Source organism: Typopeltis vanoorti, chromosome 10 (genome assembly GCF_054136105.1).
Source record: "Typopeltis vanoorti isolate ZY-2024b chromosome 10, IOZ_Tvanoo_1.0, whole genome shotgun sequence".
Classification (NCBI taxonomy): Eukaryota; Metazoa; Arthropoda; class Arachnida; order Uropygi; family Thelyphonidae; genus Typopeltis; species Typopeltis vanoorti.
The window spans coordinates 19337451-19362339 of NC_143558.1; the positions used below are offsets into that span (position 1 = coordinate 19337451).

Genomic DNA, 24889 nt, shown 5'->3' on the forward strand with positions numbered 1-24889 from the left:
AATTTTATTCAAGAAAGAGGGTAGTTCATAAAAGTGCAGGAAATCTGTATATTATATATATACAGTATGCGTAATATACAGATTTCTTGTGTAAATTATATGATATTCACTCGTGTAATTTGCAGCACTGAAAATAAAAAAAAAATATTAAAAAAATCTTGCCTTGCCTTTGTATTATCTGACATTTCATTATGGTTGAAGGATACTTACATTGAATATTACAAATTGACAGTGGCTAAATGGAATTTTTAATATTATGCTACTATAAATATTGTATTTAGAAGGCTTTCCTCTGTTAGTTTAATATTGAAGGACTAATTACTATTGTGAATTGTATTACTACATTTAGCTAGTTGTTATTTAGGTTCCATTTTGTTTTGTTCTTTCTTTCAGAAATCAGAAAAGACTGATTTTTTGATCTATTTTTACAAACACTGTATGCATGTTTTGATAGCACCACTCTTAGCCAACACAGCAGAAGAAAGGCCAAGTAAAGGTATGCATTCCTCAAAAGAAATTGTTTAAAATTCATATTATTATAAACAATTAGTGACGATACATCATGAACATTCACTTTGATTATAATGTTTGACTTATTTACAAGTATCTTGTAAGAAGTGAGAGACCTCTTGTTTTGAGGATATGCTTGTAGTATCAAAAGGTCAGACAAAAAGGATTATTTTGACAAGAAATGGATCAACAAACCAGAAATGTATAATTTTCTGGTTTGTTATCTTCATTCTGTTAGTATGATAAATAATTATTTTCCACTCATTTCATACTATTGTATTGCATATAATCTATCACAAACACAGTTTTAGAAAGCAATAGTGCTGTTTTAAGCTCATCATTGCAATGAATTGAAATTCAAAATTCACTCAGTGAACTGCATTTGTTATCATATATAATAAAATCCATACCCAAAAGTATCCTTATGTGGAACATGGATGCATTTTTCTTGCCATGTCACAGATATTGCATTATATGCAATACTATTGTATTGCATATAATGTATCGCAAACACAGTTTTAGAAAGCAATAGTGCTGTTTTAAGCTCATCATTGCAATGAATTGAAATTCAAAATTCACTCAGTGAACTGCATTTGTTATCATATATAATAAAATCCATACCCAAAAGTATCCTTATGTGGAACATGGATGCATTTTTCTTGCCATGTCACAGATTGGAATTGCTATGGCATGACAGAATGTGTAGAGAGTTGATCATACTGGCTTTGAAGTAAAGAAAGTTCCAACTAATATTTATGCCTGTTCATGGCTGAAATCATCTACGAATGATCACACACTAAATAATTAGTTTGAAATAGGAGAAAGCATCATGGGAAGGTATGATTGTGTAAGTTAAATATTACTCAAAACAACTTGAGTTCATGTTACTCTAACTACAACGTACATACATCAAAGAGATGTAATGATGAGACCCAGAGTAATAATAGTATTGTCTAGGAATTAACTGTGAAGAGTTGGATTACAGTCTGATCTAAGAATTTTCTAATTCTGATATTTTTTTATTTTAATCATTCATAATATTGCAGCTGTAAAAAAAAAAATTATAAATGATTAAACTCCATGGTCTTCATCTTTCTTTCAGCAAGAAATTCATTCCCTGTGGAATACTAAACCCAGTCCTTTGACGTGGAAAATGATTGATTGTCAATTTCCTCATCATTGGCTAAGCCCTGTATGCACAAGAATCAGACCATCATCTCATCAAATGATAATTAAAGAGGGTGCTATATCTGAACTGCTGTATAGTTTAGGTGTCCTTTGGCAGAACACTTGTATTCAATTAACTATTGTCTGGAAGCATTGGTCAGTTAAATTCTCAACAACTAGAAAGAGAGAAAGTACACATTTGAGTTATGTTTTCAGAATAGAAGTACGCTTAATTGAGCATGCCTTTCTGGACCAACTGAATTAGACCTTTGAAATTCTTTCCAAAAAAACGTAACATAATCTTGTTCTCAAACTACTGACCTCTTATCAGACTTAGTGTTACTTTATCTGTGATCAGCCATTAATTTTGTGTGTTTAGTTTGTTGAAGTAGACCCACTGTGAATTTGCAGGTAATGAAATGAAACATTCATCCCAAGAACAGGAAGACAATTCTCCGGGTGTGGCACAACTTGTTTGGATGTTAATTCATGCGAAACATTTCAGCAGCTTCTGTTAAGATAGTGAAATTGTGCTGCACAGTTTCCTAAGGAGTTGCTGAAGCCAGTGTGACATAGTGTCTTACAATCAGTTAAAAGTTTTAATTGAAGTTGGTCTTGGAGGATGATATCACTAATGTTTGTTTATTTATATATTTATACCCCCTCCCTCCACACAGCATACTAGCCATTTGCTTTGCAAGTGTTTCAAATTGATTCACTAGCAGGATATCCGACTTCTAATATGGTAATGATAATAATGAGTAAAAGTTCTCAAATGATTTTGGCTATTGAATTTAAAAGCAAAAAATAAAAATAAAATAATAATAATTAATCCCTTAAGCATTAAACACTTTAATTTGTTATGCAGAACAGATATAATTATCTTTTGCATCACCCTTGTATAAATAATTAGGATCTTCATGTGCTAGATATATAACTCTTTCTGGAGTCCATTTCTGATGATGTTTCAGTATTTACATGTTAAGGAACTGATAATAGTGACTTAGACTTTTAAGTAATAGTTTGATCTGTCCATTCAGAGATGGAGTGAAGTCAAATGACTAGTTACTGTTTGACAGAAGCTTGGCTTGGAATTCAGATGAACTTTATATCTTACTTAAAAGTTGAAGATGGGATGTGAAAATTATTGGGATTGCAAACTGACTATCATTTACAATTATTGAAAAATTTTCGTTAATTTTGTATGTGCCCTAATGGAGCATCCTTACTGGGAGTGGTAGTGATAAATGATTCAGTAGTACTTGTAACTTTGAAATATGTTTATTTTGAATTTTCATGTCAAATATAATTCAAGTATAAATTCTTACTGTTTTCATTAGATTTGCTCTTTTCCCCAAATTTTCCAACTCATTTCTGTATGAGTTGGATGAAATAGTTTGGAAACAAATACCAAAACATGAAGAATCATTGGTAGACTGAAGAAAACATTGATTCAGCCAAGGAGACATGTTGCAAAATTGACTGTCAGGACAGAAGAATAATCCTGATTTCGTGGTAGCTTCGAGAGGTTTGAAAGGCAGTCCTGGAAAAGAATAAAGTCCGTCAAAGGAACTTATAAGTGAAACATGTGCCCTATAAAAATGCAAGAAAGCTGAGCTGTGCATGAAAGTAGATAAACGAATCATATGATGATTTTGGTAAGAATGTAGAAAATAAACATAAGGAAGCAGCAAGATATTCTGGAGGCTATTATTGTATTATAGTTTAGAAATGAAGAAAAGGGTGGTATAATAGGATAATCAGAGACCAAAAAGGTGACATAAAAACTGAAGGTAAAGATACTCTGGAGTAATTACTTTGAGAGATTGTTAGATAAAACAAGAATTGACAGAACAGTGTTAGAAAATGCTCGAGAGAAATACAATCAGGAGTAAATATCATTACTCGATATAGAAAAAACTATCTGTACTCCATAATTCATTAGGGCAATTCCTGATGACTAAAGTAGTGCTATGATAGTACTCATGTACATAAAGGGAAATAAAAACTGAAATTGAGAATTATGGAGGAATTTTCCCACTCATGTGTTCTAAGTATGATTTGTGCAGACATACTTGGGAAGAGGCTAAGAAAATGAGTGGAAGAGAAATTTGAAATAGAGCAAAAGCCTGGTTTGGGCAAGATGGGGGTTGTCAGTATGATTTTCACATAGTGGAAAGTAAATTAGCTACATAAACAACTTCCTGTCAACAGTTTTCCTCCAAATTAATCTGTTATCTGCCAAGAGTCCAATATTATCAGCTTTTATATTTCTATCTTCTAAGATACTTCTTACTGTATTAATCCACCTAGATCTTGGTCTACCTCTGGATCTTTTTCCTACCATCCTATCAAAGGACACTTGTTTTGCTAACCTTTCCTTTTCCATTCTGTTTAAGTGACTATACCACATGAGGTTGGCACATTCTGAATGCTAACAATGTCAAGTTATTTTCTAATATCCTCATTATTAATATGATATTACCATTGATTCCAATTGTTCACTTCCCTAATCTTTCTCAGAACCTTTATCTATTGTCTTCAGTCTTTGATCAAGTTTTATTTCTAGCCCAGCTCTCAGTTCCATAAGTTAAAATTGCTTTGAATGCTGTCTTGTATACATCTAGTTTAAGGTTTTGACTAATTACTTTCTTATTCCATATAAATTTATTCACTTGTCTTCCTACCACAAAAGCTTTGCTAATTCTGTTATCCATTTCCATATCTAATTTGCCCTCTTCACCAAAAATACTACATAAATAACTGAATTCTTTTACTTGTTCTATAGGTTCTCCATTCAGGAAGCAGCTGAAGTTTTCTATGTTCCTGCTTATTTTCATAGTTTCATCTTTTTATTGCCAATTTTCATGCCAAATTCATTACAGCTGTTATTCAGTTCGGTTAGCGAATCCTGGAAACTGCCTTTGGATGTGTTTAGGAGAATGACATCATCTGCATAGAGTATAATAGGCTGTGATTAGCATCTCCAAAGTTGATGTTATCAAAGTTGGTAAAATATTAAATAAATATTTGGTAAAATAGCTCAAGGATTACTTGGATGCTGAAAAGCGTGCTAACAAGTAAAGATAAGAAAGTTATTATCCCCCTTTATAACGCTATGATTCGGTGCACAGATTTGGTCGTCTGGTTTCTTGAGGACCAGGAGGTAGTCAGAAAAATTTAGAGACAAGTGACCAAGATGGTGACAGGTCTATGGAATACTCCTTACGAAGATAGGTTAATAAAATGAATTGTGAAAGTAGATGTCATTTTGAGATATCCTAAACGGGTCAGCCTCCAGGAGAAGTGGAACCACATTTACTATGCAGGACATTGGGCTTTCTATGGTTGGGGGGGGGGGGGGGTCTGAAGATATTTTGTTACTGCATACCTAATTACATTTAGTTAGACTTATCTTTGTTTACATTAATGTGTGGATAATTATTTTTTGCTTTTGCTATATATTGTCTATTATCTGTAATTTTTAGAAATAAAAAAATGCTATGCTTTATATCCTATCACTGAGATAAGTGAGAAAAACAATAGCTTAATCATCAGTTTCATAACATTTAATGGAATGAATGCACCACATATAAATAATTAAGCACAACTTTAATCGATCCTATATTTTCTCTCAGTCACATAGACATCTCAGTCAGGGAAACGGTATTAAAATTGCAAAAACACAATTTGCACAAACAATGAGTGAAAAGGATTAGAGTGAAATCCTCAAGTCCTATGAAGGTGTGTGTGGGGTGCTCTATTGGGTGCTGTTGGCTGAAAGGCCTAAGAATTAGAGTTTCCCAAATCTTGGGAAGTTTAATACAATGTATTTATTAAGATTAGATTAGTTTTTTTTAAATCTGCTGATTCTTTAAAAAAAAAAAAAAAAAAACAAGTTTGTGGTGAAGCATAGTAGTTTTCTTCCATTTGATTCCGTGCAAAGTATACAAAGCATGGTCATCTAGAATAACTAACCACACTTATTGCAGCAGTTGTAATAACAAGGAATTTGTAAACACTTGGAACAGAAAGAGGAGGTTCCTTGGGAGAGTGAATGAAGACATCCAGCTTCAGATAAGGTTTGAATGCAGTGCAGGTCTAGCTGACCATGTCTTAGTTATTTTGCACAGAATCAAATGGAAGAAAACTACTACATTTCACCACAACAAATACAAACTGTAACCTTAAAAAAAAAAAAAAAAAAAAAAAAAAAAAAAAAAAAAAAAATGGCAGCAGATTTAATAAACCAACGTAATCTTAATAAATACGGTTGTGTTAAGTTTTCCAATAAAAATTCTTATTTATCCTGGCCAACATGACCCATAGGGGGACACCCCTCTTAGGGCTTTAGACCTTGTCTGTTTCCAGTTATTGTGTTGTGCATTTTTGTTTATGTTTTAATATTATTTCCCTGATGTCTCAGTGACTGAGATGAAATATAAGATTCATTAAACCTTACAATGATTTCATGATTCACAATTAGTTTTCAGTAATTGAAGGCAGGAGAAATAGCAAAGCTTTTACAAGAAATGATGTCAATGGGGCATTATATCAATCAATACTTAGTCTTTATTTGAGTTGTAAGTCGGCAGTTAGAATTGAAGGAAGTACAGGAAGATGGTTTAATGTTAAATCTGGTGTGAGACAAGGATGTACATTATCCCCTCTGTTATTCATTATCTATATGGATCACATTATGAAGGAAAGTGGTATTAAATATAATATCAAAATTGGAGATGTTAATGTCAGCTCTTTGCTTTATGTGGATGATGTTATTCTTCTAAATAAATCCACTACAAGTCTGCAAGATTCACTGACTAAATTGAATAACTGTTGTAATAGATATGGTATGAAGGTTAGCATTAAAAAGACAAAGAAAATAGGCAGAAACATTGATAATATCAACTGCATTGTGAATGGAGAACTTGTAGAACAAGTAAAACATTTCAGTTACTCAACCACGATTTTTAGTGAAGATGATATGTTAAGGAAAAAACAGACAACAGAATCAACAAAGCTGGTATGGTAGGAAGTCAATTGAATAAATTTATATGGAATAAAAGAGAAATTAGCCAAAACACTAAATTAGCTGTACACAAGACAGTGTTTAAACCAATTTTAACTTATGGATCTGAGAGCTGCGTTAGAAGTAAAACAGTTGATATGACTGCAGATATGAGAGTATTGCGAAAGATTAGGGGCATGAACAGATGGCATCAATGGCAATATCATATTAAAAAGCAAGATATTAGGAAAGAACTTGACATTGTCAGCATCCAGGAATGCGTTAGCAGAGCTAATCTCAGGTGGTATGGTAAAGAAAGATTAGCAAAACAAGTGTTCTCTGCCAGGTTGGCAGGAAAACGACCCAGAGGAAGACCAAGATATAGGTGGATTGATACGCTACAAAGTGTCTTAGACGATAGAAATATAAGATCTGATAATGTTGTAGACTTGACAAGTAACAAACTGATTTAGAGGAAAATTGTAGATAGGAAGTTAGTAATGATGTAATTTTTTTCATTTAGTACTATCATATCCTGTGCACCCCTTGAGGGTACTTGGCAGGAATTTGATGATGATCAAAGTTATCAGTATTTATCATTGGCCATTGCATTTTGCTTTGATTTTAAAATTTTGTCTCTTTTATTTTATTAATTGTTGTTTTCTGTTATTTCAGAGGACAGTCAAACAGCCCAGCTTCTTGGTCTCATTTTAGAACTTTTATCATTTTGTGTGGAACATCACACATACCATATAAAAAACTACATCCTCCACAAAGATCTGTTACGTAGGATTCTTGTGCTCATGAAGTCTAAACACACATTCCTGGTACTTTGTAAGTATGCATAAAATATTAGTGGGAGCAATATTATTTTTACTTCCATAATTCCTCTGTACAAATAGATAGCATATAGTTAGTCTAGATGAGCAAATTTCTTCCAAGCATGATAATACAAGAGGCCACATAAAGTTACCTTTTATTATCCAAGTTCAGTTCACAGTTTCTGAAATTGTTTTTGAGTTAACATTAGCAATGCTATACTTAAAGCAAAATATTGTTTATATAAATATTTATATCTTGCTGAATTTTGGGTATAGCATCAAGGTAATGTCAAGTAGGAGAGCATAGATCTGTTCAGTGATAGGTTACAATAAGTCAAAATAAATAGAGTACAATAAAATGTTTTAATTTAAGTATAACCTTAAAACATATGATGAATACATAATAAGGATATGAAGTAATAGTAATTGTGATGCTGAGTGTTTAGCAGAATTCTCTCGTAACTGGGAAAGTCTAATGCAGTTATTCCTATTTAAATTTGGTTTGTAGGAGTGGTTTAAGTTAATTGAATTCTGTATCTAGCAGAGATAATGTGCTGAACGAGACCTGACTTGTTATGCTCATGGCATCTTGTGAAGAAAATAGATTTCAGCCTTTTTGTTTGACTAAAGTAAGTGTTGAGCTACCTTACCTAATTATCGTACCAGGTAAACTACATAAAGCAGTAAATCTGATTTGGCTTTAGGAAAATGCACAAAGGATGATAACTTGCAAATAGGACAAAAGATTTCAGAGTACAAAAGTCTCAGTGTATTCTCAGAAGTACCTTGGAGATGTTACAGAAACCTTTTACATCTTGATGTAGAGTGATAGTTATAGCTTCTAATGAATTTAATGCACTCTTATTATAAAATTTTGTATGTGTTCATGTGAGAGGGGGGAGTATGAGTATGAAACATTAGATTTGATGGGACCCAACTTTTGGATTATATGATAATGGAACTTAGAATCAGATCTTTCATTGTTTTTTTGTGGAAAATGACCATCTAGTTTGTGTATGAGAAGTTCCTCCAATGGAAGCAATATTGTCCTTTCTTTCAGAACTCCTCTGTACAAACAGAGAGCATATAGTTAGTCTAGAAGAGCAAATTTCTTCCAAGCATGATAATATAACAGGCCACTTAAAGTTACCTTTTATTATCCAAGTTCAGTTCAGAGTTCCTGAAATTGTTTTTGAGTTTACACAAGCAATGCTATACTTAAAGCAAAATATTGCTTATATAAATATTTATATCTTGCTGAATTAAGGGTCAAAGCTGTATAACTGAGAGGAGACCTCCACATAGCCTTTAAAGGAATGCGGAGAACCGACCAGGGCTTCTGACCTAATGTCCAATCCTCACCTTCTCATGGTGCACCCTGTTGGGTATCTACTTTGATACTGAACGAACAAGGATGGGCTGGCAATTTGGGATTTAGCCAACCAAATTGTATTCTTATTGGTTAAACCAAAATAAAAAATGATGGTACAACATGACAAAATTTCATGCCGGCTGGGGCATCGCCCGGTTAAACAAGGCCCCCGTTGTTTTCGCCAGGGAACCAGGGTGAACAGCGAAAAGTCAGCTACTGGAACAAATCTGAACACAAACCCCCAACTCAACATCACCAGAGTTAAAGATCGGTACTATCAACGTAAGAAGCCTGAATGGCAAAGAAATGGAGCTAGCTGAGGAATTAGATAAGAACCATATCGACATAATAGGGGTGACACTGAAACAAAAGAGACCAAACCTGGTGAGATCTTTCTGAGCAATAAATACAAAATGTTATATTCAGGCAATGACAATCAAGGAAAAGAAGGAGTAGCCATAGTATTCAACACAAAATACGAGGCTAATCTTCTTGAATGGCAGTCAGTCTCAAGTAGAGTAATGTGGGCAAATATGAGAATGGGGAACTGGATAATGAGACTTATTTGTGCCTATGGTCCCACAGAAGGTTCTACTAAGGTAGAAGTGGAGGAATTTTTTGAGGATTTAGAAAAGCAACTGACACAATGAAAAAGGAAAAGTTGGTCCTTGTTGAGGATCTAAACAGCAGAGTAGGAAATGACTGTGAGACATACAAAAATATTTTGGGAAAATTTGGTGAAAAGAGCAAAGCTAATAATAATGGCAAATATCTGTTGGATTTCTGCTCAGGACATGGACTGGTTATTACTAACACCATGTTCCAACATAAAAATGTGCACAAATTCACATGGAGAGAAGAGGCTAGGAATAAGAAAAGTCTCATTGACTATGTTATTGTTGATAGTGATGTTTTCTCCCTGGTGCAGGACACCAGAGTGTACAGAGGATTTGAAATTGGAAGTGATCACTATTTAGTCTTGAGCAGGATAAAATTGAATTTCATATTGAAAAGAATAACATGGAAGAAAGTTTTAAAGCGAATAAAAGTTGAGCAGCTCTCAGATGTAAACTGTAGACTAAAATACAGAAATATTATTGAAAAAAAACTAAACAGTGTGTAAAACTAGCTAAACATAAGTCATGGGAGGATTTTGGCAAGAATATAGAAAATAAATATCAAGAAGGTGGCAAAATATTCTGGAGGTTGTTGAAGAAGCTTAGGAATGGAGGAAAGAGTGCTGTAAAAGGAGTTAGAGATGATAAAGGAGACATGAAAACAGGAGAAAAAGATATCCTTGAAGTATGGAGTAATTACTTTAAAAAACTGCTAAATGAAACAAGCAGTGATGACAGCACAGTGATAAAAAAACACTGACCAGGCATGCAGTCAGTAATACATATCCATAATTGAAGTAGAAAAAGCCATCAAAGGCTTGAAATGTGGAAAGGCAGCAGGAGTAGATGATATTCGACCAGAAATGCTGAAGTATGGTGGCATAAAAGTCTTACAGTGGCTGCACTGCATAGTTCAGAAAGCCTGGCCAGAGGGACGAATTCCCGATGATTGGAGTAGAGCTCTCATAGTACTGATATATAAAAAGGGAAATAAAACTGAATGTGAGAATTACAGAGGTAATTCCCTACTGAGTGTTCCTGGCAAGATCTATGCAAGTATACTTGAGAAACGGTTGAGAAGAATTGTGGAAGAAAAGCTTGGTGAAGAACAAGCTGGATTCAGGCCAAATAGAGGCTGTCAGGATCAGATCTTCACTTTACGACAAATAGTCGAGAAAGCCTGGGAATATAACAAAGATCTGTATTTAAGTTTTGTTGATTTGGAAAAGGCATATGACAAGGTGCCAAGAGAGAAGCTATTCAATACACTGCAGTTATATGGTGTCAATGGGGCATTATATCAAGCAATACTTAGTCTTTATTTGAGTTGTAAGTCAGCAGTTAGAATTGAAGGAAGTACAGGAAGATGGTTTAATGTTAAATCTGGTGTGAGACAAGGATGTACATTATCCCCTCTGTTATTCATTATCTATATGGATCACATTATGAAGGAAAGTGGTATTAAACCTGATATCAAAATTGGAGATGTTAATGTCATCTCTTTGCTTTATGCGGATGATGTTATACTTCTAAATAAATCCGCTACAAGTCTGCAAGATTCTCTGACTAAATTGAATAGCTGTTGTAATAGATATGGTATGAAGGTCAGCAATAAAAAGACAAAGACAATGAAAATAGGCAGAATCATTGAAAATGTCAACTGTGTTGTGAATGGAGAACCTGTGGAACAAGTAAAACATTCCAGCTACTTAGGCACAATTTTTACTGAAGATGGTAAACTAAATATAGAAATAGACAACAGAATCAGCAAAGCTGGTATCGTGGGAAGTCAATTGAATAAATTCATATGGAATAAGAAAGAAATTAGTCGGAACACTAAATTAGCTGTATACAAGACTGTGTTCAAACCAATTTTAACTTATGGATCTGAGAGCTGGGTCAGAAGTAAAACACTTGACCAAAGACTAGAGACTGCAGATATGAGAGTCCTGAGAAAGATTACAGGCGTGAACAGGTGGCATCAATGGCAATTTCATATTAAAAATGAGGATATTAGGAAAGAACTTGACATTGTCAGCATCCAGGAATGCGTTAGCAGAGCTAATCTCAGATGGTATGGTCAATTAAATAGAATGGGAGAGGAAAGATTAGCAAAACAAGTGTTCTCGCCAGGTTGGCAGGAAAACGACCCAGAGGAAGATCTGTGCAGTATAGAATTTCATGTGCTACTTGATTTTACTCAGGAATAATATCAGCATTGTGACACGATGTTTAAGAAACATGAGCCTGTTAAGTAAATTAACTTTTTTTAATGAAGCTTACCAAATCTTCTAGCAACTTCCCAGATTCCTTGCCATAGAAGTTCGCAATTAAACGTTCTAAAAGAAAATAGTAGACATACTCTATTTTTAATAATAGCTGACGTATGCAAAAAAAAAAAAAAAAGTTAGTTTATTAACTCCAGCGTTTTTCATCCTATTTTACAAAATCAGGGAGAGAAGAGATCAGTTGACAACATTCAAAGCAAGGCCAGACTTTTCAAATTCCAAGAAATTGTAGTCCTACTGTTCTTGGATGTGTTATTGATACTAGACAAGAGACTAGATATGACTCCTTTGCATTCAAACCAAAATTCTTTACTCCAGTAGATTTAAATTAGATTCTTTGTTTTTTGAAACTTGTGAAACTTCGTACCTTTAATGTAGCTAATAAAGTTTCTTACATTTGAAGCCTCACTGAAGACTAAAATACAAAACGTGATTACCTAAGTGGATGCTAGTCCAAAGACTCGTCTAGTGAAGGTCCAGTTTAGACAACCATCCTTAATATGAGGGTGGTCTGAAAAGTTCTCGACCTCGACCACAGATGGCAACACTATTGCAAGATTTTTTTCTTTTCTAAGTTGGTACATCTGTCATAAGCATCCATGTGAAATTGCAAGTCATTCTATCAAGTAGTTTGTTTTATACAGCTGTCTGAAGCAAAAGTGTCTGTATTCCTTGAAATGGATAAAATTGAGTATCGTATGGTTATAAAATTCTTTGTAAAGGAAGGTTAACGGCAAAAGAAATTCATTCAAAGTTCATAAAAGTTTATGGGCACTCTTCTCCTTCATTTTCAACAATTAAGAGATAAGCTGCCGAGTTTAAACATGGCCATACCAGCATTGAAGATGATCCACGTGAAGGACGCCCAAAAAGTGTAACTACATCAGAAATCATTGATCAAGTGCACGATATGGTATTGGATGACCAGCGAGACAAACTGCGTGAAATTGCTGAGACTATATGCATTTCAAAAGAACATGTAGGATATATATTTTGCATGAAGAATTGCATATGAAAAAGCTTTGTGTAAGATGGTGCCATGCTTGCTCACAGCAGATCAAGAATGCACTCACATGAAAATCTCTGAACAGTGCTGGGAGCGTTTTAACAAGAATAAAACTGATTTTGTGCTTTGACTTATTACTGTGGAGGATACTTGGATTCACCATCACCAGAATCCAATCAGCAGGCAAAACACAGTGGACAGAAACTGGGTGTTCAGCAACAAAGAAGACAAAGTCGGTTCCATTAGCAGGAAAGGTCATGGCTTCGTGTTTAGGGGTGCTAAAGGCATTTTGTTTATTAATTATCTTGAAAAGGGTAAAACAATAAACGGGGAATATTATTCCGATCTTCTAACCAGACTAGATGAAAAAATTCGTGAGAAAACTCAGTTTGCAGAAGAAAAAAATCATCTTTCATCAGGACAATGCACCTGCCCACAAAGATTTTTTGGCAATGGGAAAATTAAGGGATCTGCCTTATGAATTTGTTGGAACATCCACCCTGTTCCCCAGATTTGGCTCCCTCTGACTTCTGTCCATTCACAAAACTAAAACTCTTCCTTCCTCTACAGCTGCAATCAAGAGGTGATTGCAGCTGTAGAGGGGTATTTTGCAGATCTTACTGAGAACCACTACAGGGATGGGATAATGGCACTGGAGCATTGCTGGAATAAATGTATTAGTCTTAAGGGAGGTTATGTTGAAAAATAAAAATAATTTTGAAATTTTAAATTAGTTTTTTCATTGTTAGGCCGAGAACTTTTCAGACCACCCTCGTATATCATATCACTTCTTGAACATTTACCAAGTCATACTCAAATCTAACCATAGTCCATTCCACATGCTCACTCCTAGCCAGTTTCCAGGGATGATCCACCACCACCACCACTATCTATAAGCTAGAAAATCTCACTTGTCTATAAGATCCTCTTACTAACCTGTATGTTTTATCATATCTCTCTTCCTCAAACTTTTAAGATCACATTCTCCCAATCTCCTCCCTTCTCTCTCATTTTGGTTATACCACTGAATCTTAACTGATTCAGCAGCAAATAACACAGAGAACACTGTATACAGAATGTTAAAAATAAAATAAAAAAATTGAACTAATGTAATGATTCCATTTTGATCTGAAAGAGTAGAGATAGCTCTTCATAAATTCAGTAGGAAAGTATAGATAGTTTAAAAATTGATGCTGGTTTTGTTATTAAACTTTATTAATTTTCATTTACAGGTGCACTTCGTTTTAAGCGCAAAATTATAGGACTCAAGGATGAATTTTACAATCGCTACATAATTAATGGTAACCTTTTTGCACCTGTTGTTGAAGCATTCAGGAAAAATAATGGTCGTTATAATCTGTTAGACTCGGCTATCGTTGAGTTGTTTGAGTTCATTAAAGTGGTATGTAGCACTTTTATTTTGTTACTTAATATCTGCATTGCAACCAGTGAATAAATTAAAATAATTATCTTAAAAGCAGTTTTGGTGCTCAAATGTTTTTTTTTGGCATATTGGTTTTAAGATATTAAGCAGAAGTCAAATAGATGAATGAAAACACTGTGTGTGTGTGTGTGTGTGTGTGTGTGTGTGTGTGTGTGTGTGTGTGTGTGTGTGTATTGTTGACTATAAATGCTGAGGAAGAACAAAAAAAAAAAGAGTACAGTGTACTCTATTTAAATTGCATGATTAGTTTCATCTTCCTAGAAGACTTAATCAGGGTGCATAACATAGAACAAACCACAGAAATACATCACAGGGTTATAACTGAAGTTATATTAAACAGATTGCTGTCATTTGAAGTAATTCCAGATCATGTGAGCATGATGGGGGCTTGAAAGACTCCCCTCGCTCTGGGCAGCCTGTCTCTCTCGATGATGATATGCTGGAAGCCACTATTGCAAGAAATGCCAATGCAAATGTTAAAGATTTAGCAAAAGATCCTAATCCATCGGCATTTGCAAGAACTTGGAATAGTGTCTAAGTGCGGCAAATGGGTTCCTCATGAACTGACAAATAACAATCAAAGAGAGTGTGTGAACATCTGTACTGCTCTTCTTGAGAAGTTCAATCTCGATTTTTGAGTCGTGTAGTCACCGGTGATGACAAGTGTATACTTTACAGAAATGTTAAGCGCCAAAGGCAGTGGGTTCATTTAGGTGAACAGGCTAAACCCCAGCCAAAACAAGACCTTCACCCTCAGAAGATTTTGTTAAGTGTTTGGTGGGATGTGGTTGGTGGTATTATACACTTTGAACTCTTGCCATTAAACAAACAATTACATCTGAAGTATACTGCGAACAACTCAATCGATTGAATGAAAAATAGGAAGAAAAGAGGTGTTCTCTGGTCACTTGAAAGGGAATTGTTTTTCACCATGATAATGCATGCCCTCATAGTGCAAGAATCACCTGTTCCAAGATTGAGGAACTTAGCTGGGAAAAGTTTCCACAGAAATAGTTGTGGAGGTTATTCTCCTGATCTTGCACCTTCAGATTATTATTTATTTTGAAGTTTGCATCATTTCATTAATGAAAAACAATACGATGCATTAGAGGCAAATTGAGCCCATGCGACTTCTTTGTCTCCAAACATCTTGAATTATATAGAAATGGCATTATGAAGGTTTCACAATGTTGAAAGAGCATTATTGATTCAAATGGGGAATATACTTGATTAAATTAGAAATGCTAAATGCTAAAAACATTACTTTTGAGATGACCTGATAACATATATTTTTTTTTTATAAATGATTTAAGTGATACATGAAAATTTTTGTCAAGATTAACTAGTAAAAATATAGTTAACCCGGCATTAGTAAAGTGTCAATGTCACAATTATTTCTTTCTATATGTTTGGGGTCTGTGACACCTCACCTTACCAACTCTGGGTTAAAAACTCGATATATGTAATCCATTGTTGCTGTTTCCTGGTGTGCAGTTTTAAAAACCTGTGCACAATTACCTGAATTATTAATTTTTGGAAATATGCCATAGTTAAATTGAAACAAAAGTTCTTTTTTTTTAAAAAAAAAAACAGCTTTCTTGCATGTTTTGTTTTAGTAAAAAGAGCGAAGCCAGATGTTTCATGTACACAGCCAGCTTCTACAGAATTAATAATTGTGCACAGTCTGGCTGTACATACAAGCATAAGCAAACAAAAGTTAGCATATGAATACCTGCACTATTACCACTCTTACTAATACCTTAGTAATGGTATTAGTAAGAGTGGTAATAGTCTGAGTAATAATCCTTCCAGTGATGTATGGTAATATACACAATATAATAATATAATTTCTCTGTGACTGAAAGGAACTGTAAGATCAGTGAAATGGCTCCATCTTTACCTCACTATGGTATTCAATAGATGACAAGAAAATAAAGGGTATTCAGAGAAGACTTGACTAAGTGTGTAGAGATATTGTATTGTGATAATTATGAGAATCAATTGATTAACAAACATATTAAATTGTTGACATTTTCAGCCATCAAAGGTCAACAATCAGTACTACCCACAGTGGACGACCACCACACTCACCAACAATCAAAGGCTTGAAGGGCAGGAGGAGTAGATGATATTCGACCAGAAATGCTGAAGTATAGTGGTATAAAAGTCTTACAGTGGCTACACTGCATAGTTCAGAATGCCTGGACAGAGGGACGAATTCCCGATGATTGGATTAGAACTCTCATAGTACCCATATATAAAAAGGGAAATAAAACTGAATGTGAGAATTATAGAAGTGTTTCCCTACTGAGTGTTCCTGATAAGATTTATTTATATTATGGAAGAAAAGCTTGGGGAAGAAACAAGCTGGATTCTATTCAAATAGAGACTGTCAGGATCAGATCTTCACTTTGCGACAAATAGTTGAGAAAGCATGGGAATATAACAAAGATCTGTATTTAAGTTTTGTTGATTTGGAAAAGGCATATGATAAGGTGCCAAGAGAGAAGCTATTCAATACGCTACAGTTATATGGTGTCAATGGGGCACAATATCAAGCAGTACTTAGTCTTTATTTGTAAGTCAGCAGTTAGAATTGAAGGAAGTACTGGAAGATGGTTAATATTAAATCTGGTGTGAGACAAGGATGTACGTTATCCTCTCTGTTATTCATTATCTATATGGATCATATTATGAAGGAAAGTGGTATTAAACATGATATCAAAATTGGAGATGTTAATGTCATCTCTTTGCATTATGCTGACATGTTATACTTCTAAATAAATCCCCTACAAGTCTGCAAGATTCCCTGGCTAAATTGAATAACTGTTGTAATAGATATAGTATGAAGGTCAGCAGTACACAGACAATAGGCAGAATCGTTGAAAATGTCAACTGCGTTGTGAACGGAGAATCTGTGGAGCAAGTAAAACATTTCAGCTACTTTAGGCATGATTTTTAGTGAAGATGGTAAATTAAATATGGGAATAGACAACAGAATCAACAAAGCAGGTATGGTAGGAAGTCAATTGAATAAATTCATATGGAATAAGAGAAAAATTAGTCGGAACACTAAATTAGTTGTATACAAGACAATGTTCAAACCAGTTTTAACTTATGGATCTCAGAGCTGGCTTAGAAATAAAACATTTGACTGAAGACTAGAGACCGCAAATATGAGACTCCTGAGAAAGATTAGAGGCTTGAACAGATGGCATTAATGGTAATATCATATTAAAAATGAGGATATTAGGAAAGAACTTGATGTTGTCAGCATCCAGGAATGCATTAACAGAGCTAATCTCAGGTGGTATGGTCGCTTAAACAGAATGGGTGAGGAAAGATTAGCAAAACAAGTGTTCTCTGCCAGGTTGAACAGAGAACCTGTGGAGCAAGTAAAACATTTCAGCTACTTAGGCACGATTTTTAGTGAAGATGGTAAATTAAATATGGAAATAGACAACAGACTCAATAAAGCTGGTATAGTAGGAAGTAAATTGAATAAATTCATATGGAATAAGAGAGAAATTAGTTGGAACACTAAATTAGCTTTACACAAGACAGTGTTCAAACCAGTTTTACCTTATGGATCTGAGAGCTGGGTCAGAAGAAAAACATTTGACTGAAGACTAGAGACTGCAAATATGAGAATCCTGAGAAAGATTAGAGGCATGAACAGATGGCATCAATGGCAATATCATGTTAAAAATGAGGATATTAGGAAAGAACTTGACATTGTCAGCATCCAGGAATGCATTAGCAGAGCTAATCTCAAGTCACTTAAACAGAATGGATGAGGAAAGATTAGCAAAACAAGTGCTCTCTGCCAGGTTGGCAGGAAAACGACCCAGAGGAATACCAAGATATAGGTGAATTGATACGGTACAAAGTGCCTTAGATGATAGAAATATAAGATCTGATAATGTTGGAGTCTTGACAAGTAACAGACTGATTTGGAGGAAAATTGTAGATAGGAAGTTAGTAATGATGTAATTTTTTCATGTAGTACTATCATATCCTGTACACCCCTTGAGGTTACATGACAGGAATTTGATGATGATGATGTCATTGACCAGTTACTTAATGGTACATGAATTCTTTCTAGATTTGAGCAACTTCTAATTATATTTCTTTCTTTCTCTCATCCAGTTTGATATTATTTAGAAGATAATATATAGGAATATATAGCTGAAATTTACTTCATTTTTGCAGAAAAACTATGTAAATCACTACATTGTGTTACCAATTCAGAAAGTTCATGATCTCCTAGGCATCATTCATGATCCCACAAGAGATTATTTTCCATTTCCAGGACTACAAATATTGTTTGTTATAGTGGATGGTTTACTATAATGAATTTCCTTTATAATGGCATTGTCTATGGGAACATTTTGGTAGTTTGCTGTAATAGTGTTTGCATGATGAGAGTTGACTATATAATGTATAACAGTTCCAGGACATAGGTGAAGATTTACATTTTTATATTCTTATAGCAGAATTGCATATTAGATTACTGCTTGGTAAGATTATTCAAAACATTTAGGAGTTAGATATACTATAAAAACCTTACATTTTTTTAAAACTTAGTTTAATTGTTTTGGCTAAATTAATTGTGTATAATACTTTACTAATTATAACTTTATTTTGTAGGAGGATGTAAAAACACTTTGCACTTATGTTGTAGAAAGGTTTGGTAAGTCACTGGATAAAGTAGATTATGTACAGACCTTCAGATCACTAAGGCTACGGTATGAACAACATCAAGATAGGATAAAAGACCGTTCTTCAATGGACAGGTAATGGTTCACTTCTTTCATTTCAGCAGTATTTGTAGGTTTCAATTGTAAATACTGTATATAGGTGAATCGGCTTTTATTTGTGAGCCATTTAGTTTAGTCATCTTGTTTGATTCAGTTACGTAATTTTTAGTCCCTGTATGGATTTTAAAATTTGAATTTTCATAGTTTGTGATCCTGGTGTTTATTTAATCCTTTAATCATAAGCACCATTCCATGGAAAGAACAGAATAAAAATCAAATAGTAAGTTGGCTGAATCTACTTGAATTAACTTCTGATATTCTGGAAGTATATATATAATAAAAATATACAAATATTGTAATACATAAATAATCAAAATACACTGGAAGGATGATAATTATCAATAAATTTTTGAATAGTAGTTTTGTTGTATCCATTACATTTCAGATTGCTTTTAATTTTATTCAGTTCATCTAACAAAAGGGGATCAGATTGTATGAGTTCTATGTATAAGACTCTTGCCCATCTTCTGTGATGAATGATGGTAGGAAGTTGAGTGAATGTATCTGCCAGTAAAGCTTGGCTTATGATAAACTGAAAATTTAACATGACCTCTGGGATTATGAATAATTAAAGTATCCAGAAAGGATAATTGGTTATTGGACTCACCTTCAATAGTGAACTTGATACGAGAGGACAAGGAGTTTATTTTCTCTAGGAACTGAAGTAATCCTGAATCAATGTGGGACCAGATCGCAAAATATCATCAATAAAATGTAACCATATAAATGGCTCAAAAAATGAAGATTTTTTAAAAAAACTTGTCAAGCTGTTTTATGTGATTCTGATTGGATCAGTTATAACGTAACACTGTGATAGGAACTGTTTTGAGGTACACGACAAACATCATAACGTAATGTAATCTAATTTTGTAATGCTGATATGCAATTTATTTTTTTATATTTTAATTCTGGTCTGATATGATATATAATTTATTTATTTATATAGAAGTCTGTTGTAATTCTGATTAGGTAAAGGGTATATTTATAAAGATATATATTTAGATCTGTTATTTGGAGTTTTCATAACGTTGTGCAAAGGCTGAAGGAATGTAGTATCAAAGAGTTCTTTTTTTTACATGATCCATAAAATAATCTGCTATGGCTGGTGAGATAGAACTGTCCATCACTGTTTCTTTTGTTTGGTTGAATAACTTATTATTCCACTTAAAATAGCCTGCATTGATGATGAATTTAACCAGGTGTTAGTAAGGTGGGGTGTCAGAGATCCCAAAGATACAGAAAGAAATAACTGTGACACCGCCACCTTACTAATGCCAGGTTAAATAAGGTAATATCTTCTGGAAAATCAGATTCTAAAAACCAAAGAGTCTCTTGTAATGTTATATTGGTGAAAATGAGACTGTATCAAAAGAAACCATAATCTTGTTATTGACAGATGTAGATCTTTTATTTTTGTCTTTAAAGTCCAAACTGTTTTAGATATAAGAGCTGGTGTGGCCTGTGAGATTCCGAAGATGATGATAGATGTTTCACAAAGTAGTAAGTGGGAGAGCCAATACAGTCTATATTGGGTTGCCATTCTTATATATTTTTGGAAGACCATGGAGAGGAGGCAGATGGGCATGATGAATTGTAGTTTCTCAATAGTAGTGACATCTCATGATTGTACATTGAATAATAATATGTTTAATTTATGGATTTGACTTTTTTTGGTCCCTGCTGATAACACTGTATGTTGACATCTCTCTCTCTCTTAGTAAGACATTAATTTTACAATTATATTCTATGGTATTCATTGACAACAATGGCATTACCTTTGTCAGCCTTCATGATGATAATATTGGCGTTCTAGTGAAGGGAATGTAGTGCTTGCACTTCTGAGAAGGATATATCAAAGGAGGTGGTTTTGCTCTGTACAGAATTTGGGCAGTGTCCAAACATATTCGGATACCTTTTTCTACATTTGCCATGATTTGTAAGTATGGTATACGTCAAGGGGATAAAGCAAAATCAGGGACCTTTAGACAAAACATTTAGTTCATTTGTTAGTGGTCTTTTGTTCAAATTTATAGTCCAGCTGTTGTGGCTACACTCAGTTATTTGTTGAATACTACGACAGTTTATTCCTTCTAATATTTCAAATTTCATCCAAACCTGAACCAATCAGACTGCATGCCAATATCCAAGTTTTGGGATGTGATCACTATTAACTGTTCATAGGTTTTTTTTTAGCTATGAAACTTTTTTAGATTTGATCCTTTGAACTCTAATAGTGTAACATCATGTACTCCTACTGCAACTGAGATATGTGCTATAACATGCACATGAATTATGTCTCATTATTGTGATTCATCTTTTGAATGTAGTGAATGATTCATCTCCCTGACGATGTCCACGTAATGTTGGAGGAAATATATTGGAGTTTTTAAATAAACTTCTATATAATTTCCACTACTTGTGCAAGCTGTAAAGTTACTTTATAATGTCGAGTGCACATGTTCCATTAAAAGTATTAATTACAGTATCTTAATTTCTATTCGGTACAAAGTGCCTTAGACGATAGAAATATAAGATTTGATAATGTTGGAGTCTTGACAAGTAACAGACTGATTTGGATGAAAATTGTAGATAGGAAGTTAGTAATGATGTAAATCTTTCATGAGTACTATCATATCATAGGGTACATGGCAGGAATTTGATGATGATGATGATAATTTCTATTTCTTTGTTTTCTCTAATCTTATATACCTCAGTTGTATAAATTCATCTTAGCAGCTATTATTTGTGTTTTCTTCTCTATCTCCCTTCTAATTGTCCCTATTGCACAATCATATATTAATGTGCACTGAAAGGTACTATACTATTGAATTTTGTTTCTTTTTGTCCAGTGCACATACTAGGTTTATTCTATTTTGTGATATTCAGCTGTTTGATACCAATATCATAAGCTAAATATTTGTGTGTATTGATAAAGGTGTCTCACCTTATAATCAAAATACTCTTGATTAGAGATAGATGTTGACAGTTTTTCCACTTGGTTATACAATAAATTAAGTTATTCATCTGACTCCCTACCATACTGTGTTTGCTCTATTGTCTTAGTTTCATATTTAATTTGCCATTTTCACTAAAAATTTATGCTTAAATAGATGAAATATTTTATTTGTTTTATAGGTTCTCCATCAAGAATGCAGCCAGTTTGCCATCTTTTTTTTTTTGTCGTTGTTGTTGTTCTTGGTCTTTTCCAAATTTGTAACAGATGTTATTCAGTTTAGTTAAAGAATCTGAAGACTTGCATTTGATTTGATGTATTGAGTAATCTCGTTATCTGAAATCTATGATGAAATATACTGAATACTCTTTGCAGAGAACTAAAATAGATATGAAGAAAGCCTTAAATGTTTTTTCATTTCAATTTTTTTTTGCATGTAATCATTTAAGATATTCAGTATATGTGACAGTCACTGCTACAATTTGAGCTGAATAATTACGCACTGTTGATTATTTTGTTTTATAAAGTAGGTTCCACAATAGTTCCTGCATGCTGATTCTGCAGATTGCATCCAGTTGTCATTAGTTTTACATAATGCTTGTCATTGACATTTACTTTGAGAACAATTTGAGAATAGAAGAATAGATCACATACATGGTAAGCATCTGATACAAAAGCCATGAAGAATCAGTATGATGTCAGTTTCTAAGAACATTGATTGTGATAGTTTGATTGAATCTCAGAAGAAGAAGTATGGCTTTGATTTGAACAAAATATTGTCCCCAACTTGTTGATAAAAATTCAGTCAAGTTGCAGAATGAGTTCAAAAATTCATTTCTTTAATTCTTTGTTCAGAAATACCTTTGATTATTTTCCTAAAATATCAGAGAAGTTAGGAAAGAACAAGGAAAAAAGGTTTTGACAAGAAAATGAAGAGAAGGATAGAAGGATGGATCATATCATAACTGCTGGATGTCACAACAGGAACCTCAAGAGTAATTGTCTGTAGTAGCTCACAAAAAGAAAGGCAAAACAAAGCTTTAAGACTAAATAACACAAAAAAAGTGAGAATGAATATTCATCCCCCCCCCCCCCAAAAAAAAAAAATTTTCTTTCAAAATATAATCATAAAAATGTTTAACACAAAATAATGAACTAAAACAAATTATATTTGTATAAATATATTTTTACACTCCCATTTGTAAAAATTCTTTATGATGGGAACATTTTCAAAATTAACATGGCTGAATTCACTTATTAGAATCAAAACAACTATTATTAATCTACTGCTATAACAAACATACATAAATTTTAGTGCTTGAATATGAAGAATTTTATTTAAAACCAGCATAACCTACAAGCAGTAAGTCATTTTTTTTAAATAAACGGTGCACGCTAAGCATTCTGATAATTTGAACTAAATGGTACAATAGTAAAAATGGATACTGAAAAAGTATAAGCAAATAATGCAGAAAATTTAAAAAGAAAGAAATTCAGTAATAGGGGGCATATTGCATCCAATGCCATGGGTTATGAATAAAACTTACAGCTAATGTCTGTCTGTCAATCATGAAAGTTGATTAGATGTTTTAAAGAAATAAGTAGTAGACATAATATACTTTAATTATGGCTAGCATAGATAAAGAAAATTAGAATTCATTAACTCCAATATAACTCATCCTTATGAGAACATCATCATGAACAGAAGTGAAGATCAATCAACAATATTCAAAATATGAGTCAAGGAGCATATGCTTCCTTTTTGTCTCAGCAGCCAGAGGTGAGTAAACAGGAATATAGTTCAAAAGGAAATGGTTAGCTTTTGTAATTTCAGTACAAAGATACATAACTATTATTACAAAAAAAATTATAAACAGTTATTTGCAATTACTTCTCAAAACTTTCAGACACTAATGCTGTCATCAGAACAATTAAGATGTGGATTATGATGTAAAGTTTCAAGAAACAGATGATAAAAGTGAGGTGTGAAGAATCTTGGTTTGATTCTAAAGAACTCTGTGTCTAGTGTCAATGGCATGATAAGCATGGGCAGAATAATCAGATTTCAAAAATTTGATATAGTCCTGGCATACCTGGATTCTAATCTCAGTAGAAGCTTGTCTTTCCAAAATAATGAAGTCAACATGAATAGGCACTATATTATAGATTATATTTACGAAAAATCTGTGCTATTTGTTTGATGTTCTTTTAAGGCAGGGTATGAAAACTCTTTTTACATCAGATTGTAGTCTGGTTGAGGGGTGACATCTACTGATAATTTCTGGATCGATACTTGATTATATCCATTAGTAGTCAAGATGATTTTTATTTTCTTTAATTCTTTCAAACAGAAGGAAATCAGAAGAACATGTATGAGCTTTTGAATATAAGAGAGTTTTGATAATGCCTGTTCTTCTGTGATGGATGTGGACCAGTGAAGGAATGTTTTCTGTAAACAGAAAACTGAATACTGCTGGAACTCTTGTTGCATTCACATTCAATAGTCAACTTGATAAGGGAATACATGAAGTTTATTTTATCCAGAAATCGTGGTAATTCTGTATCTAGGTGGGACAAAACTGCAAATATATCATTCATGAAGCAAAGCTAAAAAGAAGGTCGAAGGAAAATGATAACGAAGAGTTCACTCTCCAGATGTCATCATCAAATTCCTGTTATATACCTCATGGGTGTACAGGATAATTATGATAGTACTACATGAAAGGTTACACCATTACTAACTTCCAATCAACAATTTTTCCCTGAAATCAATCTGTTATCTGTCAAGACTCCAACATTATCTGAACTTATATTTCTGTGTTTTAATGTTTCTACCTATTTTCATTCTCATAATGAGAGTTCTGAGAATTTTTCTTAGCTGTT

The 24889-nt window shown here is 33.5% G+C and overlaps 1 protein-coding gene across 3 annotated transcripts in view; it reads left to right on the plus strand.

Annotated features, from left to right (window-relative positions):
- flfl (serine/threonine-protein phosphatase 4 regulatory subunit 3 flfl) overlaps positions 1-24889 on the plus strand; it is a 229579-nt gene that overhangs the window by 188723 nt on the left and 15967 nt on the right. For all 3 annotated transcript variants that reach the window (XM_090399682.1, XM_090399684.1, XM_090399683.1), the window contains 4 exons: positions 394-496; positions 7361-7519; positions 14022-14191; positions 18884-19029. In XM_090399682.1, the coding sequence (XP_090255808.1) occupies positions 394-496; positions 7361-7519; positions 14022-14191; positions 18884-19029 (578 nt within the window). The remainder of the gene's footprint in view (positions 1-393; positions 497-7360; positions 7520-14021; positions 14192-18883; positions 19030-24889) is intronic.